The sequence below is a fragment of the Sorex araneus genome, chromosome 2 (assembly GCF_027595985.1).
Source record: "Sorex araneus isolate mSorAra2 chromosome 2, mSorAra2.pri, whole genome shotgun sequence".
In the NCBI taxonomy this organism is placed as follows: domain Eukaryota; kingdom Metazoa; phylum Chordata; class Mammalia; order Eulipotyphla; family Soricidae; genus Sorex; species Sorex araneus.
The window spans coordinates 332504507-332527240 of record NC_073303.1 but is presented as its reverse complement, the minus strand read 5'-3'; the positions used below and the strand labels follow the sequence as shown (position 1 = coordinate 332527240).

The 22734-nt window shown below is 37.8% G+C and overlaps 1 protein-coding gene across 3 annotated transcripts in view; it reads left to right on the top strand.

Annotated features, from left to right (window-relative positions):
* The window catches only part of ROCK1 (Rho associated coiled-coil containing protein kinase 1), a 127536-nt gene that overhangs the window by 55293 nt on the left and 49509 nt on the right, over positions 1 to 22734 (top strand). For 2 of the 3 annotated variants that reach the window (XR_008628511.1, XM_004606010.2), the window contains exons 10-16: positions 6101 to 6260; positions 7986 to 8046; positions 10166 to 10254; positions 12090 to 12138; positions 17640 to 17775; positions 20288 to 20379; positions 20478 to 20724. Coding sequence is in view for 2 of the 3 variants with exons in the window: in XM_004606010.2 (XP_004606067.2) it covers positions 6101 to 6260; positions 7986 to 8046; positions 10166 to 10254; positions 12090 to 12138; positions 17640 to 17775; positions 20288 to 20379; positions 20478 to 20724 (834 nt within the window). In the remaining variant the exon portion in view is untranslated. The remainder of the gene's footprint in view (positions 1 to 6100; positions 6261 to 7985; positions 8047 to 10165; positions 10255 to 12089; positions 12139 to 17639; positions 17776 to 20287; positions 20380 to 20477; positions 20725 to 22734) is intronic. The other variant, XM_055126285.1, reaches the window with a different exon arrangement.

Sequence of the window (22734 nt, the reverse complement as noted above, 5' to 3'; positions counted from 1 at the left end):
AAAAAATTCTTTACCTTGTGAAGCTTTCAATCTAGTGGAATTGGGGAGTTTGTTTATTTATTTATTTATTTTGCTTTTTGGGTCACACCAGGGGATGCACAGGGGTTACTCCTGGCTTTGCACTCAGGAATTACTCCTGGCAGTGCTTGGGGGACCATATGTGATGCTGGGAATTGAACCTGGGTTGGCTGCTTGCAAGCCAGCTGTCTACCCACTGTGCTATTGCTCCAGCCCTGGGAGTTTAATTTTTTTTTATGATGTTTTTATGTACTTTATGGAAGAAGTAGTAAAATGAATTCCTTTACTAATATAAAACTGTTGGGGCCAGGGTGGTAGCACAGTAGAGAGGGCGTTTGCCTTGCATGCAGCCAACCTGGGTTTGATCTCCGGCATCCTATATGGTCTCCTGAGCACTGTCAGGAGTCATTCCTGAGTGCAGAGCCAGGTGTAACCTCTAGCATCGCTGGGTGTAACCCCAAAAAGCTCCCCCCCCAAAAAAAAACCTGTTTCAAGAATTTCTATGATCAGGTAATTTTATTAGTATTATTATCTTTTTTTTTAATCTTGTGAAGATCTGCTTTGCTGTCTGTAGTTTTTATATAGTTGCTTGCATTTAACATATAAGCATTTTGTCTTAATTCTTACAGCTCCTGTTTTGTGATTTTTGTGAGAAAGAAAAATTGAAGCCTGTAGAATTTATTCTTTTCTTTACTTTTCCTCTTCCTACCCTTTCTTCACTTCCCACTCCTAAAATTCCAAGGATATTTTTATTCTGTACTGACCTCTCTGACCTGCTAAATATAAATATATTCTTGAAACTTTTTTTTTTTAACTCCAGTTTTCTTTGGCATATTGCTTAGATTTTGCAAATAGTTCTTTTGGTAGTTTTACAAACACATATATACAAGTTGCAATGAATTTTTTCTTTAGCATCTATTTATTGCATTGTAGAGCTGTGTAGAAAGTAGCTTGAATTTTAATGGAATTTTCAAGAGTTTCCTGATCATATTCACTCTTAATTTAAATTCTCAGAAATTAAATTAAATTAAATTAAGTTTTTTTTAATTTTTATTGAATCACTGTGACAAAAGTTACAAAGCTTTTAGGTTTAAGTCTCAGTCATAAAATGATCAAACCCCCATCCTTTCACCAGTGCACCTGTTCCCCCACCAAGAACCCCAGTATACCCCCTCCCATCCCCCCACCTCACACCTGAGTGGCTAATGATCTTCACTTTATTCTCTCTATACTTTGGATACATTCAATATTTCAACAGAGAACTGACTATTATTATTTGGAATTTTCCCCCAACAATCAAACCTGCTGAAAAGGAATCATTTGATAGTTTGTTTTCCATTGCTGAGAATGATGATTATGGGAGCTCGCGCGGCCACGACAGTGGCCTCTTGGTTTTGGATTTCTGTTTTTTTTAGCTCAGTTTACAGCCTAGATGCATTTCTATAAGTCTCTGGGTGCCAAATTGGGTTAGTAGACCTCCCGGATCATAGTCTTTAAGGAGCAGAGGGGCCGTGTCCTGTGCGGCTGCTCCGGATCTCATCTGGGCAGAGAACGTGCCGTTAACACCCCATCCCATGATCTCTTGTGCGCCACGTCACTACAAGCTCGTACCTCTGGGATGTGAGTTCTGGAGAATGGCAGATGCCATATGGGTGCTGCTGTTGCTGCCGCTGCTATCTTCCCCATAGAAAGAAAGCGTTGGGAGAGAAAATCCTTCCCCCTCCCTGGGTGGCATGGAGTCATAGCTCAGCTCACAGTCTAGATGCATTTCTATAAGTCTCTGGGTGCCAAAATGCCACGTCACTACAAGCTTGTAGAATGGTAAGGTTTTGAAATTACTTTTTCCATTGATTTGAGATAGATGTGACTTGGCGGTAATAAAACTAAACAGTGAAAATAGAATAGGGGCCAGGACATTATAAAGAGATTAAGGTACATATTTAGTATGTGCCTTACCTGGGTTTAATCATCAGCACCTCAGGATTTCCTGAGCATCACCCTGGAGCCCCTTGAGCATTGCTGGTTACTTTGGTGGTTCTCAGCATCTTTGGGCTCTATGAACTGCCATCCTGGTTAGCCAAGTAAGTATTGCAGCAAGTTGTCCCCAGATCCCGAGAGCACTGCTTTGGAGCCAAAAACAAAACAAAGCAAACCTACCAGTAGCTACTATTCTTTTTTTTTTTTTTTTGAAAGTGTGGGGCACCACACTTTGTGGTGTTCAATGATCACCATGTCTTTGCGCTCAGGGAATCACTCTTGGTGGTGCTTGGAGGACCATCTGGGGTGATAGAACCTGCATGCAAGGCAAGTGCCCTACTTGCTGTGTTATCTCCACCCTGTCTAGTCTTTTTGCTATGAATCTGACCATCCTAGGAACATCAAATAGAATTATACAATATTTAACCTTTTCAGACTGAATTATTTCATTTAGCTTATTTCTGGGGTTCAACCTTGTATAATATGTCAGGATTTCATTCTGTTTCAGCACTGAATGACATTCTGATGTGCACGTTTTTCACATTTTAAAAATTCATTCATTGAGGGGCTGGAGCGATAGCACAGAGGGTAAAGCGTTTGCCATGCACTTGGCCAACCCGTGTATGAATCCCAGCATCTCATATGGTCCCCTGAGCACTGCCAAGGGTAATTCCTGAGCGCAGAGCCAAGAGTAACCCGTGTGCATAGCTGGGTGTGACCCAGAAAGCAAAAGAAAAAAAATTCATTCATTGAAGTATTTAATGGCAATCTTGAATTAGAAAGTTGGGATGTATATCTCTTTCTCTCTCTCTATATATATATACATATCTGGATCTCAACTTGATGTAAAGTAAATGAGCAGTTACCTGGCGGATTTTTTAAAAATCAATTTTATCCATAATTCCATAACAGCTTCACTTCAATATTATTTTTTTTCCCTTTGTTCATTCAACACTGCTTCAGTGAGGAAATAATAGGAAATAGTTGAGAATTGTTTTAAATTTTTATTTTTTGATTAGAAAAATGTTTCTAGGGTCTTATGGATGCTGGATTTTTTTTTTTTTTGTCTTACCCATTCATGGCAGCTAAAAAAAAAAATCACTCAAAATATTCAGGTTTACATGTTAGCTCTCTCATTGGGAGTTGTCATACCTCACAGTTCAAAGTGTATTCTATAGATCAGTAACATTATACTGACATGTAATTGCAATTTACTATGCAGCAAAAATGATTCAAGAATAAAAATAACCTACAGTGTCTATTTAACTTTGTATAGGCAATTGCTTAAGTTACTCTGCTTTTAACATTTGTACTTGGATACAATGCTTATTATGTATGTATAGGAATGTCACAGTGCAAGATGCTGCTAGCCCAGGCACAAAGTATTAAATTATTTTGTGAAGATTGGTGGTTGTATTAAAACTGTGTGCCATTATACCTCAAAAAAAAAATTTCATTCATTGAGCCAGAGTGATAATACAGCAGGTAGGGTATTTACCTTGCACATGGCTGACCCAGGTTTAACCCCCAGCATGCCTTATGGTCTCCCATACACCACTAGGAGTAATTACTGAGTGCAGAGCCAGGAGTAACCCTTGAGCATTGCTGGGTGTGACCCAAAAGGCAAAAATAAATAAATAAATAATTTATTTATCAAAAGATACTTCGATTCTGTACTTCGGCGAAGAAAAGTGTCATCTGAAACAGTTTATAAATAACTGTCACAGGGCTGGAGTGATAGCACAGCGGGTAGGGCATTTGCCTTGCACATGGCCGACCCAGGTTCGATTCCCAGCATCCCTTCTGGTCCCCTGAGCATCTCCAGGGGTAATTCCTGAGTGCAGAGCCAGGAGTGACGCTTGTGCATCGCCGGGTGTGACCCAAAAAGGAAAAAACCTGTCACAGTCACTATTTTCCATTTTTTTGAGGGTTTTTTTTTTGAGGTTTTTTTTTTAATGGTGTAGCGTAGGCATCCAACTACATTCTTTTGAGGATAAATAGAGCAATAGCACAGCGGGTAGGGTGTTTGCATGGCCGACCCGGGTTCGATTCCTCCATCCCTCATGGAGAGTCTGGCAAGCTACCAATAGTATTCCACCCACATGGCAGAACCTGGAAAGCTACCTGTGGCGTATTTGATATGCGAAAAACAGTAACAACAAGTCTCACAATGGAGATGTTACTGGTGCCTGCTCCAGCAAATCGATGAACAATGGGACTATGGTGCTACAGTATCATTTAGTACAAATGCTGTACTTATTTCTCCTTATTTCTCACAGTACCACCTTTGTCAAAAATAATTTGACCAATTATGTGAGGGCTCACTGTATTTAATAATCATATTTACCATATTTCATATTTGTCTTTTTGTCAATACCACTATGTTTTGATTGGGATTGCTTTGAATAATATATTTTAAAATCTAAAATTGTGACTCTTGCTCTCTTAAAATTCCTTTTCTTTTTTTTTTGGCCACACTTGGTGATGCTCAGGGGTTGCTCCTGACCCTATAATTCAGGGATCTCTCTTGTCAGTGCTCAGGGACCATATGGGATGCCAAGGACCAAACCTGGGTCTGCTGCACGCAAGTCAAACACCCAGCCACTGTACTATTGCTCCTACCCCAGATCCAGGTCATTTGATAGTCTCTTGAAATTTCTTAAGGAGTTTTCCATGGCTACAAATAAGAATTTGGAAGTTTTAATTATGATTACATTTAATGTGTTTCCAATTTGAATGCCTTTTATGTCTTTTTCCTTGCCAAATTTCTGTTAATAGAATTTTCAGTACAGTGCTCAATAGCAGTGGTGAAAGTGAGCAGCTTGATCTTATCCTTAATCATAAGAGGAAAATTTTTCATCTTGTTAATTGTAGGCTTTTATTAATGCTCATTTCTACTCTACTTTGAAGAAATTCTCTCATTATTTGTATTTTATCAAATATTTTCCTGTTAATTGAAATGTTAATGAGTTTTATTCTATTTTTTTCTATTGATGTGATCAATTACACTGGTTGACTTTTATATAGATAGTGTGCATGAGCACCACACTTAGTGGTGCTCAGGGCTCGCTTCTGGTGGTGTTCAGGAGGTACCAGGATCAAACCAGGTTCTACTATATTCAGGGCAGATGCCTTAATCGCTGAGCTATCTCTGATTCCTTGCAATTACCTTTCATATGGTAAACCATTCTAGACTAAAATGTACTTGATTTAATCTACTTCTGCATCAGTTTGCTACTAATTTGTTGATTTTTTTTGCATTTGTTTGTATTGGTATATGATTTTCTTATAGTGCTGTGGTCTGTATTTGGTGTCAGGAGTATTTTTGGCCTCGTGGATTAAATTAGGAAGTGTTCCTATCCTTTTTAAAAGAGTTGGAAAAGGTTTTGTGTTAATTATTTGGTAGAATTCAGCTTGAAACCTTCTTGTCTTAGAATTTTCTATTGTTTTGATTCTTGATTGTAGATTTATTCAGATGTGTATTTCTGAAAATTTGTTCATTTAAGGAAAATTTAATAGGATGGTGTACAGTTATTGATAATTTTTTGTTTCAGCCTTTTTTTTTCTTAATAAGTTGGTAGTTGTGTCCGTACCTTCATTTCTTGTTTTGTTTTGGGGCCCACATCTGGCTGTGTTGAGGGACTTACTCCTAACTCTGCACTCAGTGATCACTTCTAGTGGGACTCAGCAGATATGATCTCTGTTGTATGCAAGAAAGACAAGCACTTTATACACTATACATTCCAGCCCCAGTCATTCCTTTAACTTTCAAAAAGTCTTTTCTGCAGATAAAACTCTCATATTTTTATACTGCAGTATTTACTTAAAAAGACAAATCAAAAAAGTTAATACTTCACTGCAGTATTTAAGTGAAACTTGAGGGATAGATGGTAAGTATGTCACTTGGAATATTATTATTTCATAGAATTATACAGTGGTCAGTTGATATTCCATCCATATAAGGCTGACTGATAGAATTTAACCTATTTGGAATGTGTGGTTTCTAAGTTTTTTAATATACAACAAATTGTTAATTGTTGGTGTGGAATCTTTGCTTCATTATTATACATCTGGGGTGAATTAATAATTTTATTTCTGTTTTTAGCTGTAGCACCAGTTGTACCTGATTTAAGTAGTGACATTGACACAAGTAATTTTGATGACTTGGAAGAAGATAAAGGAGATGAGGAAACATTCCCTATACCTAAAGCTTTTGTAGGCAATCAACTTCCTTTTGTGGGATTTACATATTATAGCAATCGTAGGTAAGTATGTTAAACATTGATTTAGAGATAGGTTTCGGATCTGCTTTATTTGTATTGTTACTAACACTTACGATAGATATAATGCTATTTAAAGAGATTGTCTTAATATACTAGTTTTTGGTGATGTATAATATTGGCAGTATCTTAAAAAAATTTTCAAGGCTCAAGAATATTTAGAATACCATTTTTCAGAAATTCCTTGTTAAGTGGCACACTATACATCTTCAAGATAAAATAATAGGTCAAAAGTTAGTATTAATCTTGTATCCAGACAGTTCTTTTTGGTTTTTTAATGTGTTTTTGATTAATACTTAGTTTTTTAGCATGTTGGTGTACTGAAAGTCTAATTTTTCAGCTTCTCAAAACTATGTAGTGAATTCATTATGTATTATATACCCGTGGGCAAACAATTTTAACTGCTTATACCTATTTCCTCAAATATAGGGACCTAGAGAAATTATACATTAGGTTGGGTGCATACCTTGCACAGAGCTGACCTGTATTTGATTCCCAGGGCTCCTGACACCCCTCCCTCATCCCCTCATGAGTGATTCCTGAGTGCAGGTGCAGAGCCAGGCCCAACAAAAACAAACAAAAACCAAAAACAAGAAATAGAATTACTGATATGAAAGAGCACTTATAAAATTCTTTCTTCTGAATCCAATTTTTTTCTTTACCATTGACAGAGAGATCTGTTTTCACTAACGTAGAGCTAAATTAAACATGATCTTTGAAATAGCCTTAAATTTTTAGGGCTGGAGTGATATAGTGCAGTGCTTAGGACACATGCCTTGCATGCAGCTGACTGTGATCCCTTGATCCTGCCAAGAATGATCTGTGAGCACAGAACCAGGAATAAGACCTCAGAACCACCAGGAATGGTCCCCGAAAAAGCCCCAAAAGCCTTACACTTTTAGGTCTATACCTAACCTAGCCATCCATAAAAAAGCTACCGAAATTACTGGACTCTTAAATATAAATATAAATATGTATATATATATATATATATATATTTGTTCAAGTGGGCACCAGTAACATCTCTCATTGAGAGACTTATTGTTACTGTTTTTGGCATATCCAATAGGCACGGGTAGCTTGCCAGGCTCTGCCGTGCGGGCTCGATACTCTCGGTAGCTTGCCGGGCTCTCCGAGAGGGGTGGAAGAATCGAACTTGGGTTGGCCGCTTGAAAGGTGAACGCCCAACCGCTGTGCTATCGCTCTGGAATCGCTGTATGATCTAAACTAACTTAAGATTGTTCATGATTTTTATTTGTCCTATTTGATGTCAGTATTATATGTTTTGCCTTAAGTATATTAAGGCATATGATTTTGGATCATTACTTGTGACCTAACTGGAACTTCTTTTAAAAATATGTGACATTTCTGTGTTTTGTCTAAGGAATAATTACAGGGGACCAGAGAGATAGTACAAGGGATAAGCTGCTTGCCTTGCATGTGGCAAATGTCAGTTTAATCCCAGCACCCCATAGTATTGCCAAGAGTAATTCCTGAGAACAGAGCCAGGAATAAACTCTGAGCACCACTGGTTGTGGGGGTGTGGCCCCAAATCCAAACAAATTACAAACTCATAATAAAGTTTAAAAGACAGCATTAGCACGATTCTTTTTTCTTTATTAAAGAAATAAAATTAGACATGTAGTATTTGTAATTAGTTGTTATTGAATGTTAAGGAGTTTTTTGTTTTCTTTTAAAAATTTCTCCCAGATACTTACCTTCAGCAAATCCTAATGATAACAGAAGTAGCTCCAATGTGGATAAAAGCTTGGTAGGTATTTTTTATCCTTTTATTTATTTATAAAGTTGTGATGTGGATAATGTATTGATGTGCATGACAGCAAGCATGCATTGCTAATAAGCTTAAATTTTCCTAGTACTCTTTACCTTCTGGCTCCTCTCTAGTTCATTTTCTTGTCTGAATATTAGGCATTAAATTTTTAAAGATTATACAGATTGATGTTGTGGTCCTTTTATTTTTTGGAATTAGGAATTACGAGAAATCAGTATCAGTAAGGGTGTTCATATAAAAATAAACACATCTACAGATTTTTATATTTATTAGATTTTGAAGAGGAGTTTCTTGTGTTTGACAAGATATACATAAGATAAAATTTACCACTTTGGGCTAGAGTGATAGCACAGTGGGTAGGGTGTTTACCTTGCACATGGACGGCCTGGGTTCAATTCCCAGCATTCCATATGGTCCCCTGAGCACCTCCAGGGGTAATTCCTGAATGCAGAGCCAGGAGTAATCCCTGTGCATCGCCGGGTGTGACCTTTGGGTCATCCTGTCACTGTCATCCTCTTGTTTGTCGTTTGTTGATTTACTTGAGCGGGCACCAGTAACGTCTCTATTACATTCAGCCCTGAGATTTTAGCAGGGCTAAAAAGACCCAAAAAGCAAAAAAAAAAAACACCATTTTTAAGTGTACAGTTTAGTATTATCTAATATCTTTATATTGCTATACAACTGTTACCATCCATTTCCATAATTTTTTATTTATCCCAGACTAAAACTTGAAACAGTAGCTCTGTTTTCTACTCTCCTTTCTAGTAACCGCTGACCCTCTTCCTATCAGTATTAATTATATTTAGGAACCTCATAGAGTAAGGAGGAAAGCATAATGTCCTTGATATTCATTGGTGTTACCATGTTTATCAGAATTTCACTACTGTTTAGGTGGGGTAGTTAGTCCATAACATGTATATAGCACTGCACTGTAGCACTGTCGTCCGTTGTTCATCGATTTGCTCAAGCAAGCACCCGTAACATTGCCACTGTGAGACTTGTTACTGTTTTTGGCATATCAAATACACCATGGGTAGCTTGCCAGGCTCCGCTGTATGGGTGGGATACTCTCGGTAGCTTGCCGGGCTCTCCGAGAGGGACGGAGGAATCAAACCAGTGTCGGCCGCATGCAAGGCAAACACTCTCCTCTGTGTGCTACCACTGTAGTCCGAGTATATAGCATACTTAGTTAATTCATTTAGTGGTTTCAATAAAGGCCTATCAGCAAAATTGAGGGGAGCAGCAATAAAAGGTATTAGTATTTCTATGAGTTAACATCAATTTTAAGTTGTTTCCCATAATCTGAAGGTAAAGGAGAGATAATAAAGTGTTGGGTTTTTTTTTAAATGAATCACTGTGCAGTGGCCAGCACTCATCCCTTCTCCAGTGTACATTTTCTACCACCAATGTCCCCAGTTTCTCTCTTGCTCCTGCTCCCCTAGCCTGTCTCTATGACAGACACTCATTTTTCTGCATTAAGTCTTGTAATACAGGTACCGAAAATACCTTTATTGCATATTCCTTTATAATATATATCTCTTTACTTCCTTTTAATACTCAGTTTTTGCCTGGAGTGATTGTATCCAGCTATTATTGTAGTAGTGGTCTCTTCTCTGTGGGGTGGACGTGGGGAAATTAGGACAATTTTTTCATTTTCCCATTCCCCCGATGTCATTTAACTATTTTATGAAAACAGGAACCAGTTCTTTCAAGTTTTTGTATTATTAATGCCTACTAAGGTTCCTCATATAGGTGTTAAAAAATGACTTTGAAAAAATTTTGTTAGAAAGGGTTAAGAGAACTAAATAATTCCCAGAGCCAGACTAGTGATACAGTGGGTAGGGCGTTTTTCTTGCATACTGCAGACCTTAGTTCAGTCCCTGCCACCCATATGGTCTCCCATAACCCCCCCACTTAACCAGGAATGATCCCTGAACTCAGAGCCAAGTGTAAGCTCTGAGCACTGCTGGGTGTGGCTCCCCTTCCCTCAAAAAAAAGTAAACAGTTCCCTACTAAACAGTTTTTTAAAAAGCTATTTTTTCTCTCAGTATTCTTCTTTTTTTTTTTTTATGAATGACTTTGTTATTTTAAATTAAAGCAGGAAAATTTGCAAAAAACAATTTACAAGCTGGAAGAACAACTGCATAATGAAATACAACTAAAAGATGAAATGGAGCAGAAGTGTAGGTAAGAATATAACTTTCTGTTTCTTCTATTAAACTTGTTAAGAAAATGCTTATTTTTCAACTTTGTAAGACACTTGAAAACTTCAAACTTCAAACCACTTGTAAAGCATGTGGAATTATGGAAGTTGCTGTTGCTACACCTTTAGTGAAATATATCTCAGAATTGAAAAGTAGTATTTGGGCTGGAGCATATAGTACAGCGGGTAGGGCATTTAGTCCTCCCAGAGCACCGCCAGGAGTAATTTCTGAGTGCAGAGCCAGGAGTAACTTCTGAGCATTGCCAGGTATGACCCAAAAAAGGAAAAAAAAAGTGATATTTTTTTGTTGGCACCAGTTAGGTGTGTTATTGTCCTTTGGATATGCAAAGGGCATTTATTATAGCAACCTTTAGTCTTGTAAAGCTACAGAGATGATTTACTTCCTGATCAGTTGCTTTTCTGTTGCATCTTAATTAACTCACAGAAAGGGCAAATTGGTTGACATTAAATAAGGAACTTTGTAAAGTAAAAACTATATTGACTGTGCCTTAGAAATAATACAGAGATTAAGGAAGCACATACCTATCATGCAGTTGCAGTGTGCCCTGGTTCAGATCCCGCCACCACATTTGGTCCCTGAGCAGTGTGTCAGGTGTGGCCCCTGCACAATATTAGGTGTGGCCCAAAAACAAAGTGTTGAAGGTTAACATTTATTTTATTTTTATTTTTTGCTTTTTGGGTCACACCCAGCGAAGCACAGGGGTTACTCCTGGCTCTGCACTCAGGAATTACCCCGGTGGTGCTCAGGGAAGCTGGGAATCAAACCTGGGTTGGCTGCGTGCAAGGCAAACTCCCTACCCACTCCAGCTCCCCAAAATTTATTTTATTTTTGATACATTCTTTTTTTTTAATAATTTATTTATTTTTTAATTGGTGAGTCACAGTGAGGGTACAGTTACAGATTCACACATTTTCGTGCTTGTTTTTCCCTCATGTAATGTTTGAGAGCCCATCCCTCCACCAGTGTCCATTCTCCACCACTTATGAACCCAGTATCCCTCCCACCTCCCTATCCCATCCCCCCACCCCGCTCTGCCTCTGTGGCAGAGCATTCCAGTTTGTTCTCTCTCTCTCCTTTTGGGTGTTGTGGTTTGCAATAGGGGTATTGAGTGGTCATCATGTTCAGTCTCTAGTCTGCTTTCAGCATGCATCTCCCTCCCCGCTTGGGATTTCCAATCACATTTTACTTGGTGCTCCCTTCTCTATCTGGGATGACTTTCCCCCAGAGTGTGAGGCTAGCTTCCAAGCCATGGAGCCAACCTCCTGGTATTATATACTACTATTCTTGGGTATTAGTCTCCTACTCTGCCATTTTATATTCCACAGATGAGTGCAGTCTTTCTATGTCTGATACAGATATTCTTAATTTTTTTACAAGTCTTGAAAACTCAGATTATTCCCCCTGTGACTTGTAAGGGTAATAAGTTTGATAGATATAATAATAAATTTGGATATTATTGGTAGAAATCACAGGTATATTATGTTGTAGGGGTTATCTCAATATATTATTTATGCTTTATTATATATTCAGTGTATTAATAAAGGGTATGTTTTCTAAATAGGATTGATTTTGAAGCTTATGACTATTTCAATATAATTTTGTTCTTTAATCCTATGTACGTTATCTCATACTTTAAAAAATATATTTTAGAAAAGGCCATAGACCTTATCATACTTTCAAAGGGGGATCCATAGCAGAAAAAAAAGTTAAGAAATTTAAGTTTTATTAATTTACTTAACCCCTGGCCAATAAAATATTGAATGTTCTAATAATCTTCATTGCTTTTGTTTTTAACAGAACTTCAAACATAAAACTAGACAAGATAATGAAAGAATTGGATGAAGAGGTACTTTTACTTTTTAATCAGAATTTTCCTTTTAGAGAATATTTGTCTCTTTCAAATTGTTTCTGTTTTTCTGAAAAACTGCATTTGAAATTTTTAGGTTGAATTGTAGACCAGAAACAAAGCATAATAATGAAAGCCTTACTTTGGAGTTATAGGTTCCACTGTTACAAATTAGGCCATAATAGCATTTTCATGCAAATTTTTGAAATTTTATTGCAACACTAAATTTCAAGTCAGTAGTTCTTAATACTTGAAATGTGACAATCAAGAAATCAAAAATTGAATCTGGAATCAAAGCAAAGAGAGGAAGAAGAAGTAGAATACAGTTTACAAAGGAATGATACTAACCTGATTTTCTGATGAAACAAGAAGTATATTGTGGGGCTGGAGCTAAAGTACAGCAGGTAGGGTTTGCCTTGCATGTGGCCGACCCGGGTTCAATTCCCAGCAACCCGTATGGTCCCCCGAGCACCACGAGGAGTAACCCCTGTGCATTGCTAGTGGGTGTGGCCCAAAAAAGAAAAAAAAATTAAGTACATTGATTTTAGAATTGTTTTTCCATGGTTACCTAGCAGAAATTTTAATTATTAGAGGAATAGCATAAGTATTCAGATTCAGATAAATCACAAATTGATCAGTATAGTAGACCAGGAGCTAGGAAGACTGTGAAACTGGGATGACTTTTGGCTCACCCTTTTCCCCAGGGGGTCCCAGAGTTTTTAGCCCAAAGACCAGTGTTATCTGTGAGTTTTATTGGCTTGGCTTGGCATCTCTTCCGAGATTAGTTGTGAGGCTATGAAGGTGGGTCATTTACATGGCAGAGGCTATAGGAGGTTGTTGTGACTGTTGGTGCTTCCGGCAATGCCACAGCATCTGTGGAAGTTGTGTTAACAGGAGTAACAAATTTCTTCTCTCTCCCATAACATGATGTGTCTGTAGAGGCCTAGTGAGTGCCAAGTTTTCCGTAACTGCGTCAATAATGAAGTTTACTTTACCCAGCCTGTGTATCAATATAAACTATGTGGGAAACCTGTGTTTCTACCTCTAATAAAAATGAGACAGTGCCTGCTTAATTCCATTTAAATAGTGGAATTAAAAATGGGATTAGTAGAAGAAATCTGCTAAAATAGAGATCTTAAATAGGATAAAATAACCAAATGTTTGGTTTTCAATATTAAGTCATTTGTTATAATCAAGTAAAAGAAATATGTCACTGTCACTGTCATCCTGTTGCTCATCGATTTGTTCGAGCGGGCACCAGTAACATCTCTCATTGAGAGACTTATTGTTACTGTTTTTGGCATATCCAATACACGGGTAGCTTGCCAGGCTCTGCTGCGAGGGCTTGATACTCTCGGTAGCTTGCCGGGCTCTCCGAGAGGGGCGGAGGAATCGAACTTGGGTTGGCTGCGTGAAAGGCGAACGCCCAACCGCTGTGCTATCGCTATTTTGTTCCATTTTCTACATTAGGGGAAACTGAATGAAGGGTATATAAGACCTCTCAATATATATATCTTTGCAACTTGCTGTAATGTATATTTCATGATTATGGTACTGGAGAGATAGTACAACAGGTAGGGCATTTGCTTGCATGTGGCCCACCCAGGTTTTACCCACAACTTAATCATATAATCCCTTCAATATCAGACATGAATCTATAAGGTACACAGAGGAAAATGTAGGCAGAACTCTCCATGACATTGAAGCTAAAAGCATCTTTAAGGATGAAACAGCACTGACAATGCAAGTGGAAGCAAACTTAAACAAATGGGACTACATCAAACTAAGAAGCTTCTGCACTTCAAAAGAAATAGTAACCAAAATACAGAAAGATTCGCAGAATGGGAAAGAATATTTACCCAATACCCATCTGATAAGGGATTAAATATCAAGGATATACAAGACACTAGTAGAATTGTATAAGAAAAAACCCTCTAACTCCATTAAAAAATGGGGAGAAGAAATGAACAGAAGTTTCCTCAAAAAAGAAATACAAATGGCCAAAAGACACATGAAAAAATGCTCCACATCACTAGACATCAGGGAGATGCAAATCAAAACAACAATGAGATATCATCTCACACCACAGAGACTGGCACACATTCAAAAGAACAAAAGCAACCAGTGCTGGTGTGGATGTGGGGAAAAAGGGACGCTCTTTCACTGTTGGTGGGAATGCTGACTGTTCCAGCCTTTCTGGAAAACAATATGGGCAGTCCTTCAAAAACTAGAAATTGAGCTCCCATATGACCCCACAATACCACTTCTGGGAATATATCCGAGGATGCAAAAGAGCACAGTAGAAATGACATCTGTACCTCTGTGTTCACTGCAGCACTGTTCACAATAGCCAAAATCTGGAAATAACCCTAGTGCCCTAAAGAAACTTTGGAACATCTACACAATGGAATACTATGCAGCTGTTAGGAGAGATGAAGTCATGAAATTTGCTTATAAGTGGATAGACATGGAGAGTATCATGCTAAGTGAAATGAGTCAGAAAGAGAGGGACAGACATAGAAGTACTGCACTCATTTGTGGAGTATAGAATAACATCACATGAGGCTGACACCTAAGGACAGTAGATACAAGGGCCAGGAGGATTGCCCCATAGCTGGAAGACTGCTTCATGAGCGGAGGGGAGAAGGCAGATGGAATAGAGAAGGGATCACTAAGAAAATTATGGCTGGAGGAATTAGTCGGGATGGGATATGTGTGCTGAAAGTAGATAATGGATCAAACCTGATGACCTCTCAGTGTCTGTGTTGCAAGTCATAATGCCCAAAAGTAGAGAGTATGGGGAATATTGTCTGCCATGGAGGCAGGGGGAGGGTGGGCAAGGTGGGTATACAGGGGATATTCATGGTGGGGAATGTGCACTGGTGGAGGGATGGGTGTTTGATCATTGTGTGATTGTAACTCAAACATGAAAGTTTGTAACTATCTCACGGTGATTCAGTAACATTTTTTTTTTAATCATATGATCCCCTAAACAGCACCAGGAGTGATCTGGATCATTGCTGTGTGTGCCCACTTCCCCCCCACCCACCCCCCCAAAAAAAAGAAACATTGCACAATTAAAAACTAGGGCCAGATTAATGGCTCAGTAGGCTGAGTGCATGCCTTGCATGCTGAAAACTTGGGTTTGATCCGTCTACATGTCCCCTGACCACTGCCAATAATGATCCTTACTCTCCATAGTGGCCCCTGAGCACCACCAGGTATAGCCGTATTACTGCATACAAGGTATAGCTCCTCGGCACCTTTTGAGTGTGACCTAAAACCCCCCAGTAAATAAATAAAATTTAAGAGTGGCAAATTTCAGAAATTGGAAGGCCTTTTAATGATCAAACCAAAGACCTCACACACTGCGACCAGACCATCCTCAAAACCCAAAAAATAAATATTTATGTTTGAGAGTTAGGGTATTTTTTCCCCTTTAGTGCCCTGTAAAAAATAGAAAAGCAAGGGCAGAAGGGGTGCGATGATTTGTGTGTGTCTTTGAGGGCTCTTGGGGCGCTCTCTTTTTCTCTCCTCTCTCTCTCTCTCTCTCTCTCCCCCCTCCCTACAACCCCCCCACTCTCTCCCCCCTCTCTACAACCCCCGCCGACGCTCTCGAGTTCAGTGCTATCCAGGCACTGTGTATGGACTGGATCAGAATGGCTCCTCCTTTGTGTGCTGCTTCTGTGTATGCCGCTGTGCTTTGTTCTGTCTGTCTCTCTCTATCTCTATCTCTGACTCTGTCTCTGTCGTCTCTCCTCTGGTCTCTTCCACTCTCTCTCTCTTGAGCCCTTCTGCTTCTCTTTCTGGAGCCGCACTCGCTCTCACTTCTGACTCTGACCTACTCTGACTCTGACCCTGACTCTTCTGACTTTGACTCCCTCTGCTATTACAGTCTTAGTTTATATAGCAATCACATAGGGTGATGACACAAAGGGGGGTTTAACATTAACAAATCAGCAAAGAGGGATAAGACCATTCCTCCAGGAGATTAACTCAAAGACAAAAATCTCATCTAAGGAGGTTACTCCAGATTACTAGGAGATACGCTTAAGGGTGGAATCCAATCCAGGGTGTGTTGCTTTCTTCTTTCCTCAGCCGGTAAGCCACTTAAATAGTTATAGTAAATTTACTTCTAACATTTCTAGCAATGTCATTCTGTATGAGCACAGTAAGAGATATATCAAACTTAAAGTTTGGTTCTTCCTGAGAACATCTCACTATATTTTCTACCACAGTCCTCAGGTCAGGTTAGTCTTCCTAACCCCAGCAGAGTCCTAGTCTTATCGTTACTTTTGGATCATGACAGCATTTGTCTATGACCATGCTCTCAACTTACACTTGAGTATTGTGGCGCTTTGGCTTAGCCCATTTTGATGCCCTAGGAACTAAGGGCAACTGAGTTGAGAAAGCAGATGCCCGCGAATAAATATTATTGGAGTCAATCAGTTCCCAAGTTATAAGAGACATAATATTAATTGACATATATAATATAATATAATATAATATAATATAATATAATATAATATAAGACATAATATTAATTGTCTTCCTGTGTCCATACAGAAAGGACATTGCTTTAAGGGCTAAGTTTCCTGTGGCAAGGCTAAAAGGACATATATAATATAATATAAGACATAATATTAATTGTCTTCCTGTGTCCATACAAAAAGGACATTGCTTTAAGGGTTAAGTTTCCTGTGGCAAGGCTAAAAGGACATACCCAATGTTTATCCTACAGTTTCCCTACTTATTTTCTAAATCAAGTGTTTCTTTCATGTTTTTTGTTTTGTATTATATTTAGGCCACACCTGGCTTTGCTCAGTGGTTACTCCCCACTCTGCTCTCAGGGATCACTTCTGGTGGGCTTGGGGAACATTTGGGTTTCTGGGAATCAAACCTGAGTTAACTTGCATGCCAGGCAAACACCTTACTGTACCACTTCTCTGACTCCCTTTATTGTTTTCCTTTCTTTTTTTTCTTTTTATAAAATAAGTATTAGAAGAATCAAAGAATAATTTAGAAACGATACATTTCTGTTGAGATAGGACAAGGATTAAGAGAGACACAAAACTATTAAACTTACTGCACTACCTACTACCACTTGAATTTTGTAGCATATAATTATCAAATATTTAAGTCTTTTTTCATATTATTTTAAATCTAGGTTTAAATAAGCCAAAATACTGATGTGATCACTATTGCATTGTGACCATCTTAAACTAATTAAGCAACATTCAGTTTCAAAGATTTATAGGATTGTTTTTTATATTCATGAATTCAGAAACCCCTGAAAATTTTTACACTAGCAGAAGGGGATTCTCAATGTCTTCATATTAGGCAAATTGAATCACATTACTAAAAAGTTGTCCTTTAGATATACTTACTTTGAAATTGATATATCTGTTGTAAGCCTTTACGGGTTCTATTTTTTTAAAGAGCAAAAATATTTCTTCAAATAAGTGAGAATGAGTATTATAATCATATTGTTATAATTTCAGGGTAATCAAAGAAGAAATTTAGAGTCTACAGTATCTCAAATTGAAAAGGAGAAAATGTTGTTACAGCATAGAATTAATGAGTACCAACGAAAAGCAGAACAGGAAAATGAGAAGAGAAGGAATGTAGAAAATGAAGGTAATATATTACTCCTTTTGACATTTCTTTGGAATTTATGCTGAACTGCCCTTCTTTGTCATGAGATAGTTAAATTTAGTGTATTTTTTTTAGTCACAGTCATAAAGATGTTATGAGCTGAATTTATAGATCCCAAGATAAATTATAGTATATTGAAAAACAGTGTATTTGTGTAGAAGAATAATTTTCATCCATCTGTGCTTAGTGGAAACTGGGATGTCTTAAAACTGGTGGCTCCCTGGCAGCTCCCCAGTCCCTACCACTTCCAGTGTTGTGAACCCTTAAGTTTAGTGCATCGGACCATATACTGAATCATCAGGCTTCATTCCAGTGATACATTGCAGGGTGTGACCCCTGGTTTCCCAAACCCTGCAGTGGGATGTCTATTAAAAGGTAAGTAAGAATACTGCTATTAAGTCATAGTGCCCATGGGTAGAGGGAGAGTAAGAGGGAAATTGTCTGCCATATTGACAGGGGAGGAGTGGGCCTGGGATGGGGGTGGGGGGCTGGTGATACTGGAGACATTGGTGATCGAAAGTGTGCACTGGTGGAGGATGGGTGTTTGATCATTGCATGACTGAAATTCAAACATGAAAGTTTTGTAACTAGCTCACGGTGATTCAGGCAGGGGACTACTGCTATTAAACTCGTTAACTAGGACTGGCGTGATAGAACAGGGGTTATGGTGTGTTCCTTGCATATAGCCAATCCCAGTTCATCCCTGTTACCATATAATCTCACCTGAGCAGTACTGGGAGTGATCCCTGAGCACTAGTAGATATAACCATAAAATAAATGAATGAATGAATGAACAAGTAGATAGGTAGTAGAGAGCCAGATAGAGAAGCTTGTTATTTAGACATGTGGACTGAACATCAGTATTTTTAATATGTTCTTTTAGGCACTTCCAACAAGCATCCATCCACATTTGAGCTCTTTTTTCCTTTTTTTTTTCTTTTTGGGACACACCTGGCGATGCACAGGGGTTACTCTTGGTTCATATACTCAGGAATCACACCTGGCGGTGCTCATGGGACCATATGGGATGCTGGGAATCAAACCCGGGTTGGCCGAGTGCAAGGCAAATGCCCTATCTTCTGTGCTATTGCTCTAGTCCCACATCCACATTTGAACAACAAAACTTGAATTTAGTTTTTGGTCCTTGTTACAGATATATTTAAAATAGCCCTCCCCCAATAAAATAATACTTAAATTGCATTTCTACATTCTTTCAGCCAGTAATTTTACTGCTGGAATTTATTTTACGTATATATGCACCTATATGTGCAGTGATACATAATCAAGACTATTCATCACAGCATTATTTAAAATAACAAAAATTATGGGGAGTTTCAGGATAACTCAGTAGTAAAATGCTTGCATTGCATATTGGATTAAAGTTCTTTGATTTAGTCACCATAAAAAAAAAAAAAGAGAGAGAGAAACAGGGTGCCTAGGGATAGATCAGACGTAAGGCCTTGCCTTGAATTAAATCTGTGGCACTCCCCCATATTCTGACTGTGATTTCAGCAGCACTCTGGTTTGGGATTTTCCATACCACAATGGATTGTGATCTCTTGATATATCATACCCAGTGTGTTTGATCACCACAACTAAAAGTATGTGACTATGGAGCCTGAGCAATATACAGTGATTAGGGTGCTTGCCTTGAATGCAGCCAGTTCATCTTTGATCCCCAGCATCCTGTATGGTACCCTCAACACCACCAGTGGTATTTCCTGAGCGCAGAGCCAGGAATAAGCCCTGAGCTCTGCCAACTGTGGATTTCCCCAACCCCCAACCAAAAAAAAAAAAAAAATGCATGTAACCCTTTGTAAATATCACAGTCAAGCATGCAACCCTGGTTATCATAACAATAAAGGGGAAGTAAAAAAATTAAAACAAGTTGTTAAAAGTTATATACAAAAGTAATAGCTTTGTATGAAATTGCATACAAAAATTAATTTCCAACATATGATAAATTTTGCCGCACCCACAAAATAGAACAGAAAGAATGAAGCATGTCTGTATGCTGTTACCAAATTGTTAAGATGTGCCTACTTTTGATTTTAGTATTGGGAACTAAACCCAGAACCTCATACATACAAAGCATTTGTGCATTTGTATTGACACTAAGTTACAGCTCCAGCAAAGATATATATTAAAGTGAACACAATCCCACTATAGGTTGTTAAAAGTAAGTGCTAAAATTCAAAGGCTTGTACAATTTGAAAATGATGTAAAAACCAGCTTCATTATGTTATTTGACTATTATGGGAATAAAAAAATTTAAATATTACAGAAGTGAAACAAATCTGTTTATGTGTTATTTATTATGAAATAATACTCTTTTTATTTGATAATTTTAAAATATAAATACTTCCAAAAAGATACTATTTGACTTTGATAGAGAACCTTATGTAACTATACGGCCTAAGACTAAGTTAATTTTCTAAAGAGATTTATATGTTACACTTGAAAGGTGATCTCTATATCTTATTCCTTCATCTAGTTTCTACTTTAAAGGATCAGTTGGAAGATTTAAAGAAAGTAAGTCAGAATTCACAGCTTGCTAATGAGAAACTGGCACAGTTACAAAAACAGGTAAGTTTTTACAACAGAAAATTTGAATATGACGAAAAGAAGTGAATGTATTTTGATTTATTAAAAAAATCTTATTTTCTTGCTCTTTTTTAAAATAGCTGGAAGAAGCCAATGACTTACTTAGAACAGAATCAGATACAGCTGTAAGATTAAGGAAGAGTCACACAGAGATGAGCAAGTCAATTAGTCAGCTAGAGTCCCTAAACAGAGAATTGCAAGAAAGAAATAGAATTTTAGAGAATTCCAAGTCACAAATGGACAAAGATTATTACCAGCTGCAAGCTGTGTTAGAAGCTGAACGAAGAGACAGAGGTCATGATTCTGAGATGATTGGTGACCTTCAAGGTAAACTTTTTTCTTACTGTGATAAGATACACATATTATTATGCCTAAAAAGACAAATTTGCGATGTGTATTGTTCCCTTTTAAGTGTAATAATTCATTGTGTATATAATATTTTTAATGAAAGTAATGTTTATTAATGAAAGGTAATTTTTTTAATTATAAAAAACATGACGATCACTGTTTTAATAGTTTTATTTGTGATCTAATTGTTTTTTAGTGCTGCAGATAAATTCAGAAATTCATCCATGCAAAGCATGCATTTCTCCACTGGGCTACATCCCCAACACCAGTGTATATATTTTTTATCCTTGTAAAGAAAATGGTGATGAGATCAGAAATTGTTTTCCTTCTTCCTCCTTTGTGCCTACATTTTTCTTTTTTAATTACAATTTTATTTTAGGCTCCATGGTTTACAGTACCATTTATGATAAAATTTTTTGCATAACATGTGCCAGCACTGCACCCTCCACCAGAGTGTTCACTTCCATCTACCCCTCCACCATTATTCCAGGATATCGTCATTGTCCCCCTCTCTTCCACTACCTTAATCTTCTTCCTTTCCTCCACTGTGGTAACCTTTGTACTAAAAATCAGTTCTCAGTTTCTGTTGCTTTTGGGCATTTATTATACCCCTATCTGTTTCTTTATATCCCACTTGTAAGAGAGATTATTCTGTGTCTGATCCTCTCCCTCTGACTAACTTTGCTCAACATGATACTCTCCATATCCATCCATATTGCATATCATCAGTTGCATGCCATCTTTTCTTAAAGATGAGTAGTAGTCTCATGCCTACATTTTAATTTTTTCATTCTCACAAGCACCTCAGGATAGATAATAAGGATGTCTTCAACTTTACAGAGTACTAAAAACTTAATTCTAAACATGACTCATTCAAAGTTTACTCAAAGTGTAAGATTAAGTCAGGCAGAAAAGGATTACTATTATAACCTGGGTACTCTGGGCCAGGGTATACAATGGATAGGGCATGCAGCTGATCCAAATTTGATTCCCGGCATCCCATATGGTCCCCTAAGCACCACCAGGAGTAATTCGTGAGTGCAGAGCCAGGAGCAGCTCCTGAGCATTGCCAGGGGTGACCTGAAAACAAACAAATAAACAATCCCCCGAATAACTGGATACTCTTCGTGCATTACTGGTAGAAAGAGAATACTATTGCAAGTGAAGAATTGAAAAAGATTAAGTATAACCTTGAAGGAATAATTTTAATAATAATAGTAAAATTCATATTGTTTTATAAAAGATGTCTGCTGATACTCATTTCATTTAATTTTTGCCTCCAGTTTAGTATTTCCGTAAGTACTGACGTTCATAATACCTAATCAAAACAGATATGTGTGTAAGTTGCCAGATGGGGGAAAATGGTGGTGGTGTAGTTGATTTTAATCTTACATGCAGGATGGGAACATATTTGGGGTCTCATGAGGTTTGGTGATTAGTTATAATTCTGTGGAGAGAGGTCAGGGTCAATTTCTGTTACTATGGAAACAAAATTAGAGTCTCCCGTTGGTTCTTTGCTGGGCAGTGTTGTGTAATCTTATTTCTCGGGGACTCAGCTTAAAATAGATTTGAAAAATAACAAGAGAGTGGCCTTATTATATGTATTAGAAAAGCTTTATTTTTAACTTCCTTAACTTTCCTAGGGCTTTTTACATAGTATGTAAAAATTACTTCATTTGTCTTCTTTATAAACAAAGGAGTTAGAAAAGTTGACCACCTATAAATCCTCTTAATTCTAAAATTCTTTAAATGTCTCATGTTACAGATATGATTCTGCTTTGAAATGATTTTCAAAAATGTTTTTAAATGAATCTGTGTTTCAGCATTAGTGAAGTTAAGGAGCATTCATGGCAGGATTGATAATTGATGTTTATCTTTTTAAAATGCTTCCTTTAATATTTAGTTTTGCTTCTTTTTAAGGCCACCCACAGTGGCAGACTCAGGGGCCTGGGCCTGCTCCCATGCAGTGTTTAGCTTGTAGGTGTGGGG